At 29.6% G+C, this 14,339-nt stretch overlaps 1 protein-coding gene across 1 annotated transcript in view; it reads right to left on the bottom strand.

The window, feature by feature from the left end:
• Window positions 1–4,869: 4,869 nt before the first annotated feature.
• The window catches only part of LOC135958332 (uncharacterized), a 65,435-nt gene continuing 55,965 nt past the window's right edge, over window positions 4,870–14,339 (bottom strand). Inside the window, exon 4 of the mRNA XM_065509237.1 lies at window positions 4,870–5,025. Coding sequence (XP_065365309.1) covers window positions 4,870–5,025 — 156 coding nt within the window. The remainder of the gene's footprint in view (window positions 5,026–14,339) is intronic.

Here is a 14,339-nt window from a genome sequence, read left to right on the forward strand (position 1 = left end):
CCACCACATTGGGGAGGGTATATTGGGTTAGTGCTGATGTTTGTAATGTCCAAAAATATTAGTCTAACAACCGCCCTAAAGTCGACGATCGACTCAGAATAACTTTCTGAGTAGATCAACTGTAACCATTAAATATTGTTACAAGTTTTTAACAATATTATAGTAACAGTAACTATTTGCATGATTGTGGTAACCATAATATGCTTAATTTACGATTCACATGATTGCATCAACTATATATATGGTTACAGTAAACAAGTATATGTTTGTGACAACCATTTATATTATAAGAGACTTACCACAGTATGTTGCTCTCAGCTTATGAATATCATATTTTAAGAACAACAGATTCATCACAAAAAATATTTTCCATCTTCTACCCTGAAGCAATCGGGATAAGTAGGATGTAATAAACTGAGTCTATTGCACAATGATTGTTAAAAAAGGAGTGCGAAAACCGGCAATCTCTTTGCTTTCTCTGGTGTGCCACTGGAATTTTGAAGTCATTATTAGTTCTTGGGTTGTTTCACCGACGATTCTAAACTAGTAATTGGTGACACCGTTGCCGGTATTTATGGCTCAATATTTCAAAGCTTTATTCCGATAAGGAATGTGCAATACCCATTTGTGTTATATAGTGTTTGGAGAGTAGATAAACGCAGAGAAAAAACATGGTCGTGGTAACCATAAACTAAGAACAACATATTAGTTCATATTTATGCCTGTAGTCCAAAACATATTATGATCATTATAAGTATCATTAAATATCATAATATGTTCTGAAATAATCAAATTATGATAAATCAGTTATATTATGATTGATTAAATTAATTAAATCCAATGAAATCATATTACTAAATTCCCAATTATAATATTATTGATAAATTCACTGAAATTTATTGTTATTCGCTCTAGAAAAGTTAAAGATAAAATACAAATAAAACTATAGAGCGAATGGGAATTACAGACACTCAAAAGATACTTGTAAAAATAAAAAAGCTTAGACAAACACCAACACTCACAAATGGTGATAAAAAGGACTATTAAAAGTAAATATATTTTGTTTGCATCTTAAACATATTATGACAACGCATATATAAACTTAACATTTAATGGTTGTATATCGTCCCCTTAATAAAACAATAGTGTATAATTTTTTTGCCATTTCGAAATAATTGAGTTTAAATTTTTTGTGTTAATAGACATCTAGAACAAAATTAATAATTGATCCACTTTGTGGAAGTGTCTTATCGCTTTAAACAATGGTTGTGATGCTAACCTGGTCATGAGGACCATGATGTGAACAAACGGGAAACAGAAGTCATGGGACCATAACCTTACTTTGGCTGTATGATAGAGACAAGATTAATTATTATGTTTAATCTGTTGGAGAGATAGACATGTTTTTAATTGGCCGATTTAACAGAATCGTTGTTGGAAACATTTCAAACATTATAGACTAAATTTGAAGAATAGCATTTAATTGTGAGAATATTTAAATAATTGAGGGATTCAAACGGTCTGCTATTATGTCGTATTGTCATAATGTCGTAAAATATTTTTTTAGTTTAAACATATTCTTGTTGTGCTGCAAACAAAAAAAGGGTTATTTTATGACAAACCAATAAACATAGTTCAAAAATCTTATTAGTTTATAACTTTTTTGTTTGAAACCCAACAAAAATTTGTTTAAATTAAAAAAATATTTTATGACATTATGACAATACGACCTAACAGGAGACCGTTTGAATCCCCCAAATGTTTAAAAAATTCATTGGTACTTTTTGTATTGAAATAGTACAATAACTCCAACTGCTGTATCTCCGATCTGCAGTGTTTTTATTATTTGTTAGTATGTATTATATTTTATAAACTGTTACATTGTGTGAATGTTGGTTCTTTATTTTTTTTGTTCTTTCAATTTCTATTTAGTTTATTTATTGTATTGTATAAAAATAAGTGAGTGTAGTGAAATTTTGTTTACACTTTGGTTTTTTTACAAGATTTATAAACTTTGTTGTTATGGCTGTGATATTATGATTCTACTGCTCCTCTTTGTTCTTTTTTTGTTTCTTGGTCAAGTCTGACCTGACTTTTTGGCTTGACTATATGTTTTTTTTTTTTGTAAACTCCTTTTTTCAATATGATGGTATTTTAAAAAGGTATTGTCTTTTTTCCTTCGTGTTATTGTTGGTGTTGTTTATTGTGAAGTGTTTGGTTGTTGTTAATATGAAGTATCTATCGTCTGTGAAGTATATTTAAGCTGATGGCATGATTGGTTAGAGGTGACGGTTGTGGTTGGTTTTTTGTGATGTTAGCTGTTCATGTGTTTGATTATGATTTATGACAGCTTATGTTTTCGGAGACAGGGTGATTTTTATACATATTTTTGTTGTTGTAAATATTTTGGTAAAATAACTACAGGAGGAAATGTTATTTTATAATATTGTCATAATGTCTTAATATATTTAAGAGGTATAGACGGATGATATTAAATTTAATGGTGGTATTAAATTTGTTTGTATTTAGTTGGAAAATTTTGGAATACAGTAAAATTTATAATGATGATAATAAAATACGAAAAATTAGTTTAAGCTTTAATATAATTATATTTTTATTTAATTTTATACATAAATCTTAAATATTCTAAAAGAAGGTTAGTAGTTTTCTACATAAAATGTATGGCTTATTTTCAAATCCGTGCATGACATTCATAACAAAGATTGCATTAAAATTTAAAAATAACTTTTGGTATAAAAGTTGGCGCAAGAATGGACATGTCAAGAAATTAGGATCTTAAGATGTCAGCATTGGCGTAGATAGGGGGGTGCTGGGGTGGGCAAAACCACCCCAGACTCACATCTGCCCACCTCAGATAAAAATTTGGAAAGTCGCAGAAAGATTTTTTTGGATTTGTAGATTGTTCCGTTAAGAGATTCCTGTGCCCTAGAACATTAATCATGGGGTTTTTGGAACCCAAAAAGTTAAAAAATATTCCAATGCCAATCGTACAACGGAGCACATGTAATGTTTGGTTTTACAAGCTAAACTAAAGGAGTAAAATCCGCAAGCATTTTGGTTCATTGTTTATCCGACAGGCTAAACTTAGTTATTGTGGATTCGTGTTCACACATATCATCAGTGCAAACATTCTTATCATAGAGGCATTATGCATTACTATTAGTTCTGCTAGTTGCGAAAGAAGTTTCTCAGCAACAATGGTTACGTAGTGCAATGCTTCAGGAACGATTTTCAAATTTAGCATTTTTTTTTTAATCCTTTGGTGAAATCAGATTTGCAATATATTCAACCGTTTTTGTTCTACAGAAAAATGTGCTCAAAAATGTGTGTGAAAATTTTCCCAAAAAAGGACGCCATTATTTTTAATTACGCAAAAACCTTCAGCAAAATGATGAAACCCGAAAAACAAATGAAGTGACCTGGTCACAAATGAACTCTAATATATATGTATACAATGTTCCATTTTTAAATATAGAGAGTTTAGATATAAATAAATCTTTTCAACTCAAAAATAGTATTTTGTCTAACTAATATAATAAGGAACAAATAACAGTTTAGATCAAGAGGTTAATTAAAAAAACCCCATTTAAATATAAAAAAAATATACAAATATTTTATAAAATAAATTAGCAGTTTTAAATATTGAAAATGAAGTAGTTATGTTAGCAAACTGAATTTTTGTGATATTTTAGTTTTTATTATTTTTTTTTTTATAAAAAAAATTGTTTATTTTTACTATTTGGAATAAAACTACAGCTACGCTTATGGATGTCAGTAGTATTTCCATGAAAGAATAACAAACAAACTTGTCTCTTTCATATTTAAATAATATTTTTACGGATTATGTGAAACCCATTACCAAACTACTCCTTAATAAGGCAATCTGAAGTTATCACAATATCATTTCTGCTTAGGGCGTCTGTCTGTCTTTTTTATAAATATCTTTACTAATGCATCTGTTTTTTCAATATAACTCTAAAAACTTCTTTCAAATTCAATACTCCTTTTAATACTTCTACTCTACTAGAAATATGATTAATAAAACTTTCGCTATTAAATAAAAACTTTAAGTAATTTCCTTTAAATATAGTTTTCATTTCAATGCAATACAAATATTATTCTAACTCTCAACTATTTTTTTTTATGTTAGAGAAAAATAAAAACAGAAATAAATATTTATTCCCAAGTTTGCTTTTAAAGGTCAATAACTAAATTCTGTTTTTATAGTTTTAATTTAGCTAAAAGGTTTCGTTTATTTATTTTTTGTTTCTCTGTTTTTGCTGTTAGCATTTTTCTTCTTCATGGCGTTTCTAGTTTTGTTTGTTTCTTCTGGTTTTTTGCAAAACGAATATTTCAAGGAGAAGCATAAAAAACGCGTAAAGAAAATCTTAAATTCTATTAAAGAAAAAGCCAATCGAAATAAAAGTGTTGCTGGAAAAAATAAATATCAATACAAGCAAAGATTATTTTTCAAACAAAAAAAAACTAAACTAAATACTTAAATACTTAAACTGAATGAATCAGTGAATGAATGGATAAATTCAATTTAAATTTAATCACAGCACTTAGCACTTTGTCAAGTTTATTTTAGCGTTTTTTCTTCCTTCTAAACTTTTTTTAGTGATGGTGGTCGTATACATAAAAAACAGTTTATCTTTTGGTAACAAAAAAAAAACAGACAGGATGAACAAAAAATGAAACAGAAACTAATGTATTTAAACATCAGTGTCATCATCACTATTATTGTCATCATCAAAACCAAGCAGTTTGACATAAACATCAGCCTGTGTGTCATTTTCAGAACATCCAGTTACATACAAATAAAAAAACTGAGTGAATGAAGACATGTTACACCATCAACCCATCATGTACAGCGTCAGCAGCAGCATCATCATACTCTTTATCATTCCGATAGTTTTTGTCATTGTTTCTCTTGTTGTTGTTGTTGCTGGTGCTGCTGTCGTCATCAACAACAGCTGCAATAGTAGAATGTGTCAAAAATAACTACGAGCAACAAATGACACATGATAGACAACGCAGAGATTACTTGTGTTAACCTCTAATCAAATGAAACGTTTCGTTTTTTTTTGTTTGCATAAAAAACTACTACAGCAGCAAAAAATAAATATTTGAAAATTTAAAAAAAGAAAGAAATTAGTGGAGGATTATAAAAAATGTGGCTGTTAGCTAACGATATTAAATGTAATAAAAAATATTAAATTGAAGGAAATAAAAAAATAATAATATTTATGTACTGTACTGTAGAGTGACCAATGGCGACAAAACATGGAAATACATTATAAACTGCACAGCCAACTCTTGGTAATGATATTTCTATATGTCGTCTGATTACTAATAGTAATGTATATTTGCTTTAGGACGTTTCAGCAAAAATACCAAATAGGGAAAGAAACTTTCAAAAACTAGTATTATACCGGATGTAGTTCTTTATATGAATGGGATATATAAATGAATGGGCAACACTGATCCTATCAACAGGAATCTGTGAGTTGACTCCTGTCAAAATTTGAACAAGCTGCATCATTTAGTTTGTGTTTGACAGCCATTGATAGCAGACTACCTCGTGACTTGTCAAGAAATTGGAAAAAGTGAATTTCGTATGCATTTCTTAAGCATTATTTTTTGAGGAATTTCAATGGTAAAAAGTGGTTTACTCAATTTCAATGTGGCCGCAGCTCGAAAGAGGCCGAATGTTCTGGACGCCCAGTTGAGGTATCTACACCCGAAACAATTGAAAAAATCATGATATGGTGTTGGCCGATCGGCGCACAGTGTGAGGTTTTAACAATTTAGCTAATCTAAATACAATTTTTTGTTTGCTTTTTTTAAAGAATTTTAACCAGAATTGATAGATAACATTCCAAGCTACAAAGAATTGCATTTGAAAATAAAAAAATGTACAGTTTTATAAAGTAAAAGCATCTTAAACTTCGTTGTAATTGCAGACTTTTGTAAGACATAAACAAGTCAAGGCGCGTAGCTCAACTTTAAATGTTTGTAACTTTTTTTTAAAATGCAATATCTTTATGAAATTTTTGCTAGTTTGTTGTTTCGTATATTTTTTATTAAAAAAATAATAAATCGTAAAACACGTGAGCAGAAAAAAGTTTTGAAGGTTTTAAAATATATCTCTTTTTTTGCACATATTTTGAAATTTTTTATTTTTTAATTGGACATAAAAATATAAAGGAAAGCAAGAAAAAGTAGTTGCATCATTTAGATTAGATAACCTTATCCGTCTTCTTTCAGAATCAATCAAAAAAGTCTGCCACAACTTGCCTCTCCACAATTGCCGATCCAATTTTAAAGATAATTCGACAAAATTAGGCAAGGCCTTTTATATTGCCCCCATGGGGTCCATTATTTCTCCTAGCCCCAATACAAATGCCCTATCTGAAAATAGTTAAAGTCTTATAAATATCTGAATTATAAACATATACTATCCAAATTCAGCACACATAAGTTTTATGTGTGCTGTTTATGTGACGATCGGTCCACAATTAGTCACAGCTCCCATAGAAGCACCATTCTCGAAAATAAGAAAATAAGATTCAATACAAATAAGTTTCATATCAAAATAAAGCTGTTTATATTCCCTCGGTGTAGGGTATCATAGGTCGGGCTTGCCCGACAATTATTTCTTACTTGATTTTTAATGATTATAATGTAAAAAAAAATTATTTTATATGGGCAGTAGAGTGGTCCAAAAATTTATTTTTTTGTTTTTCAGATTGGCCACCCCATAAATTTGTAACATGTATCCATAGCAATAACATTGTAAAATTTCAGTTGGCTAGCTTTACCGGAAGAGGGTGCTCAATCGAGTGCTGTTTTCGACATTTTTAAGAAAAATGTTTAATTTTTATTTTTAAATGCTTTTATTTACCTGTCCTTATCTGTTTGTTTTTATGTTTGTACCGGATTCTACTGATCGTATTTTCTCTACCTTCCCGACTAGCTAGACAATGGCAATGCATTATTCAATCATTTTTTACACGATTTGATTTTTTCTAGTAGTTAACCTAAAAGCATATTTTCAAAAATTTGTTCGATGTTCTTGTTTTATTAAGGGTCAAACTCAGTGAATCACAGCAATAAAATGAGTTCATCAACTTGATATTTTTCTACTTGGATGTCGGGATCTTCAGTCATTAGTAAGGATTAACCAACTTCCAAATCTTCGGCAAGTTCTACTTCGGTATCACCACACATTAAATGAATCAAGGAATGTGAAAGATTCTGTGCATATGCTTATTCAAGAAGTCGTAGAAGTGTGGAGCAAATCTGGTATTCCAACCAGGCAACCAAGTCACTGCGTTGAAAAACTAATAAAAATTCAGAAGAACTGGCTGCTTTTAAAATAAAATAAGACAAGAGATTCTCAAGCACAGAAAAATAGAGAGCATTTGTTTAAGGAAGAGCTAGACAAACTTTTCGATATCGCCCATGCAAACGCCATGAATTCAATAAAAATTGCAGAAGACAGAGAGATTCTCATGGATCAAATGGATCAAGCTAGCGTAAGATTATCATGACATCGATTGACAAGAAGTTAGAAAAGACCAAAGAACCTAGTTCCAAACGAAAACTAAGATCTGAAGAATTAAGAAAAAATGCCGCTGAACATAATGCTTTAATCTCAGTAGTGTCAAGCCAAGTAATAGAACTTGATTTAAGCTGTAGTAGCACATCGAGTGCATGTACAAATTTGAAGGGTAAGCAAGATGAGTTTGTGGTTGCCTTACCAAAAAAGACATAGGTTGCTACAAGTAAAAGTGTCGTATTACTAGCGCTCTGGATGGTAACAAAATAACCGACAGAAAAGCAGTGCGACAGATTATTCCATTGTCTGCCGCACTTGGTTGTAATACTGCTTCACTCCCAATCTCTCGGAACACAATTCGACGTGCAAGAAAAAAAGCAAGAACAGAATTCAATGCGAATATAAAAGAACTATTCCACCCAAAGTATCCACTTGTAATACATTGGGATTGGAAAATACTGCCTGATATAGTAGGTAAAAAGAAAGTAGAACGCTGAAAATGCTCTCAGTTCTAGAAAGCATGGACTCTTTCTTGCAATTACCTCCTGAGGCTTGGGATGACAATGTTGATTACCTTCAAGGCAAAAGTAGCAAACGAAATATGCGTTTGGTTAACGGGTGTAAAACTATTTGAATATTACAATACGATACTCACTAACAATGAAAAGGAAAAACGATTTTTGCTTCATGTCGCTGAACAGAAGAGAAAGATCATTTATACTGAAACTTTTAAAATGATGTTAACAAAATTTGTTTTAAGTTGAACAAAAAATTGAATTAATATTAATTTTTTTTTAGTATTTCATTATTTATATTATTTTGTGTGTGTTTTAATACTATTGCTGAATAAAAAAAAATATTTTTGATACATTGTTTACATTTTTCTTAGGATTTTTTCATAAAATTCAAATATTTTAAGGTCGATGAGCACTCCCTTGTATGTAAGATATGTTACTGAAATTTTAAATACATAATAAGAATGGTATGTGTAACAAAATTAGGGGGTGGCGTAACTTATTCTTGAACATTTTTTTTCTATGTTAGCATGGACCACCCTAATGGGCAGTGTGCGTGGCAGTTGTCCAATTCCGCCCATTTTTCTACAAAAGTTGTGAAGTTAGTGATATACTACTTGTACCAAAACGCGTGACTGTACCTTTCTTTATTACCGAGTTATGAATTTTGATAAGCTAGAATGTCAAAACCTCACACAGTGCGGCGGTTTCAATTTTTAATGATCACTTGCGTAGGAGAAAGCTTTCCGCAAGATTGCACAAAAGAGTTCACACATATGAAGTTTCCATGGATTAGGCTACGAAATTCTCTCTCTTCCGCTCTTTCGCAGTGAGGCAGAATCAAAATTTTTTGGAAATAAATCTGGCATTTCGGTCAGAATAAAATTTGACGTGAGCATAGCCAAGGTCTACTTGGGCCCTACAAATGATCCAGGGGCGATGCTATGTGAGCCCCCAAATAGGGTACAATTGACATGTAAAATTTTTAAACAACGATGTTAAAAATTTACTTTCAAACTATTTTTTAATATATATATTTTTTCTTTAAAGAAAATTTAAATTTCCATTTAAATACCTACATATAAAGTTGTATGTTCTCATTTCTGTTTGATTATAAAAATATTAATTTAATTACAATTTTGTGGTGTTTTTTTTTCTCCATTCTGGTCAAATATACAAATTACTTTTTATTGTAAACTACAGATATGAAAACGAACATTCATACGTATGTACATAACTATTGTATATATCTGAATAAACAGTCAGACAGACAAATAGATACATTTGGTTGCGTATAATAGTATGTATGTATTTGTACTCGTATTCGACTACAAAAGCAATTTTATGAGAAAATATGAAAATACTGGTAACCGAAACAATAAGGCAAATAAAAAACAAAAAAGCAAACAACAAAATACAAGTTACATAGGATATGTATTATTCCTTTGTAATCTTATTCTTTTGTGGTTGTGTTTGTGGAATGACTGTGTAATTGAAATGAATAAAAACTGGGAATGGTATTACCCCCAGACCCAGATGGCAGGATAGTTCGTGGGCTGTGGTGACGGAATGACTGACTGATATTTCTGTTTTGTTGTAGTTGGTGTTGCTGTTTTGTCTGACGTGCATTTGTTTGACTATGGAATTTTCACACGCAAAGTATTACAAATCCAATTATGAGAATTTAATAATAACAAAAAAATAAAAAATTATGAATGTGTGTGTGTTGCCACAAATGCACACAACAAAACACACAGATACATTCAGACATATTTTCACAATTTCATAACTATTGTTTAACAGTCAGTCAGCCAGGCAACCAGCCAAGAGTCAAGTCAAATTTGTACATTTTTAACAAAAGGAAACGAATAATAAATACAACACAATCAAACAAAAAATATATAAAAACAAAATTTGAGCCATAAAGTAGCAAAAATTAATTACACATAATTGTTTCCAGGGCTTTTAATTCGATTAAATTAATGTGTATGAATTTATGAGTTTTTATTTGAGGCCATTCCGATTACTATTTTCCATTTTGGTTTTCATTCTACCCCCCCCAAATAAAACAATTTAAAGATAATATGAAATTGTTAATCGGCAAAGCAACTGCTATGCAAAATAAATATTGCCAGTGTTAAATGCTGGAATTTTACAGTTTTAAATATTTGAAAAAGAGGTCAGTTGAATTTTAACTTTGACTGGCCTAAATAGTAAAATTCATAAAAAATTTAATTTATCATTCATTTTTGTTTGGAAAAATAATGTTTATTTTCCCACTGCTTGTTTAAATCTGACTGATATTACTCATAAAAAAACTTAATTAATTTGGAAGCGATAGGAATCTTTTTCTACAGCTTATCATAATATTTTGCTTCCAAAAGATGTGAAAAAATACTTTAAAGTAAAAAGAACAGCTGTCAATTGTCTATGCAATTCGCTATACTTTTCGAGTTTTTGTGCATCCAATAAATGGGTAAGTGCTTCCGGTTGTACTGAAATATTACATGATTTTTTTATAGTAAGAATTGAGCTAAATTTCCGAATTATTGATAAATTCACTGACATTTATTGTTGGGGGATAAGCTAGATTCTATACGCATTTCACTGGTTGCTTAGGCCAGATCATCAGAAACCTTTTCCCAAAAGACTTTAGAAAAACTAATGATATTATACAATTCAAGTGAATGAGAATTATAGACACTCAAGCATAATTTTTGTTTGTAATTCCTTGCCCGGAGTTTCTGATTTATGGTTTCTAGAAAGGCCGTTTTTGAATAGTCAGCAAAATAAATGCAACTGCTTCAAAATCTAAAATATTTTGTTTTGGCTAGTTGGTTTTTCTATAGACATCTGATGAATCAGTTTACTAATTTTTTTAAAATTTAAACATATTTGTGGTATATATTTGAATAAACTAAATTATTGTTTTGTATTTACAATTGACCAAAATTACCTTAAAAAATATGTTGTGTAAATTTAATACTTCATTTAAAATTATTTAAATAAACAAAACCAAACATGTATTAAATGTACTAATTGTCTAAATTTATAAACGTAAATAGCTTATAAATTCATATGTGTATATTAGGGAAATCCCAAATAATTTTTTTTACAAAATAATTTTGTAACCTTAAGATACGTTGATCATTTCCAGCAAATGTTTATCATATCTTAAATGTTTTTATAAGAGCTTAAAACATCGAGCAATAAAATAATGTGCTTAAATTGTTATATTTTTCGAACTGAAGCTTGTTTATTTAAAAAAATAGTGACTAAGTTTTTGCGTCAAATGTTTTAATAATTTTTCTGTTTCACATGTCGAATAACTGTAGAAATAGCTTGAGATCACACAATTCCAGTTTCTTCTTGTTTTGTAATAAATAGAAGATGTTATTTAGACTTTTATAATTTACCACCCAGATTAAGATTATAAAAATGCAAACTTTATAATAATATTGTGCTAATGACGTGAATATAACTGTATAGTTTTTTAATATATAATTTCCTTAATATGAAAAATATCTTATGAGTTTACAAGAGTATACTTGTTATATTAATCGCGTATTAATCATACGTATAGTGGATCAATGCTAAAGGGTCCAAAAAAAACTGCCAAAATAAAAAACCGGTTTAACGAAAAGTGTATTTTTAAAATTAAACCGGTTTCGGTTTTGTCATTCTAAAAACCCGGTTTAGGGTTTTCCATTCTAAAAAACCGATTAACCGGTTTTATGTTAAATTTTTATTCAATAAGCAAAAGGTCTATTTAAATTTATTTTTATATACATTTCTTTTAAGGAAGAAATTATTAGGTGTGCATTGAAAAATTAAAACAGGTTAACCGTCTTAAAAAACCCGTCAAAAAATCGAAAAGTTAAAGAAAACCGAAACAGATTGATTTTGCAAAGATGAACAAGTAAGAGTACTATATTCGTCCGTGCCGAATCTTAAATACCCTCCACCTAAATATGATGGTATAACAACTGAAATAATATAACAATTGTTAGTAAGACTAGTTTACGCAGATCTAATTCAGCAATTTATAATTGAAATTCCTATTAGAACGTATGAAATTTAACAATTTATATACTTAATAATAAGTTAATACGTTTGGATCAACATTTTTCCTTTTTAACCTCAAGTGAAGATTCTTCACTGAAGAAACAGATTATAAAAAGGGTATACAAATATATATATATATTTTTGATCTGTGAGTAATTTAATTTTGATATCGATTTGTTTTAAATATTTATTAAGGTTAATATCTTTTTCGGAAATGGGCCTTATAGGGGAGCTATGACCAATTATCGGCCAATCTGCGAAAAATTTGGTACAGTAATTTCTATGTACAGTATTGGCCATAACTAAAGCACCCCCTCAATGGATTTTTTCAAATCATATTATTTTTGATAAAAACGGCTTTTTTGGGATGTATTTTGTATATATTTTATTAACTAATATTTTTAATGTTCATTTAATATTCATTTAGTAAAAGATAATTTTATTAAAAATTAATTTAAAATGATAAATCATATAAAAACTCAAAACTCAACGGACAAAACAAAAGCATCCTCTTATATGATGTTTAAAAATTTGACTCGGTACTGCATTTTTGCAATGTGAGTTATCAGAAATCACAATGAATGGACTTAAAAATTCCAAAAGATAAAAATAATGAAAGGCGTAGTGTGTAAAATTTAAGTTTTATATAGTTTATTGTTAAAAGAAAACAATGACAAGGAACAAGTACTCCAGTAAATTTAAAATTAAAGTTATTGAAGAGTGGAAGACTGGCTTATCACTATATGAATTTAGTAAAAAATATTCAATTAACATATATTTAATAGATATTTAAAACTTTGATTTTATACAAAAAAATACCATATGAAAAAAATTCATTCAGGGGGTGCTTTAGTTATGGCCAATACTGTATATGCTTATTATTTTTGTCGAATTTTAGCATGATAAAGCTATTGATAAGATATTTATGAGTACTTAACTGATTTTCAGAAGTGGACCTTATATGGGAGCTATGGTCAAATATGGACCGATTTATGAATTATGGTTTTTTCATGCGAAAAATTGTATATGCTGTTTGACAGCTAGCTGTTAGTTTCAATTTCGTGCGAAAGAAGTGCTGCATATGTTATTACGTGTGGAAAAATAAGGTTGCCAGATGTATTTCACATGTTTTCCACAATAAAAACAGAGTACTGCTTTTGCGAAATTATTTCGCATATATTTCATTCCAAATATTTTATATGTAGTTTGACAGCATTTCGTACGAAATTTTGAACAGAGTACCTAGCTATATTCACAAAATCCCATAGTATGATTTCTAAATTTAAACTAAAGATTTGTATAAGATTTTGTTTTGATATTGATATTTTTCAGATATTTATGTAGATTAATGTGTTTTTCAGAAGTGGTCCTTATATGGGAGCTATAACCAATTATTGGCCGATCTTCATAGAATTAGGTATAGCGATTTTGGTATATATTGGGACTATTTATGACGAGTTTAAACTTAATAGCGACATTTATGCTTATTTAAGTGATTTTCGGAAACGAACTTTATATGGGAGCTATGGTCAAATATGGGCCGATCCACAAAAAATTTGGTGTTGTGATTTTTTTAAGCACAAAACTTATTTTTCCTAAATTTTGTGTAAATACTGCAATTTGGTAGGCATTTACAGACCATAGAACTATATTTCGGGAAGAAATTTGTATGGGGGCTAGGAGAAATCACGGACCGATTCCTATAATTTCTACCAGAATTAGTGATTTTAATATAAAAATAACGAGTATAAAATTTGATGGTATTATCTGCAATATATTTGCACATATAACAAAAACAATTTTAAAATTATCATGTTTTTTTAGGTTGTCTCATATTTTGGTTCATAACTCTGGTTCCACTGAACCGATTTTGCTGGTTTTCAATACCAAACTGCTTAGGAGAACAATAAACATTTTTCTTGCAAGTTAACAATTTTGTTTGTCTATTTTGGACATGAGCGTGTTTTATACAGACAGACGGACAGACAGATGGACATATCTCAATCGACTTAGAATTTAATAAGGATCAATAATATATATACTTTGTTGGGTCTCAGATGAATATTTCTCAATGTTACACACGGAATGACAAACTTATATATACCCTCATTCACCACTTATGGTGGTGGAGGGTATAAAAAACCGGTAGACCGGTTTTGGGTTTCGATTTTGGA

Source organism: Calliphora vicina, chromosome 4 (assembly GCF_958450345.1).
Source record: "Calliphora vicina chromosome 4, idCalVici1.1, whole genome shotgun sequence".
NCBI lineage: Eukaryota > Metazoa > Arthropoda > Insecta > Diptera > Calliphoridae > Calliphora > Calliphora vicina.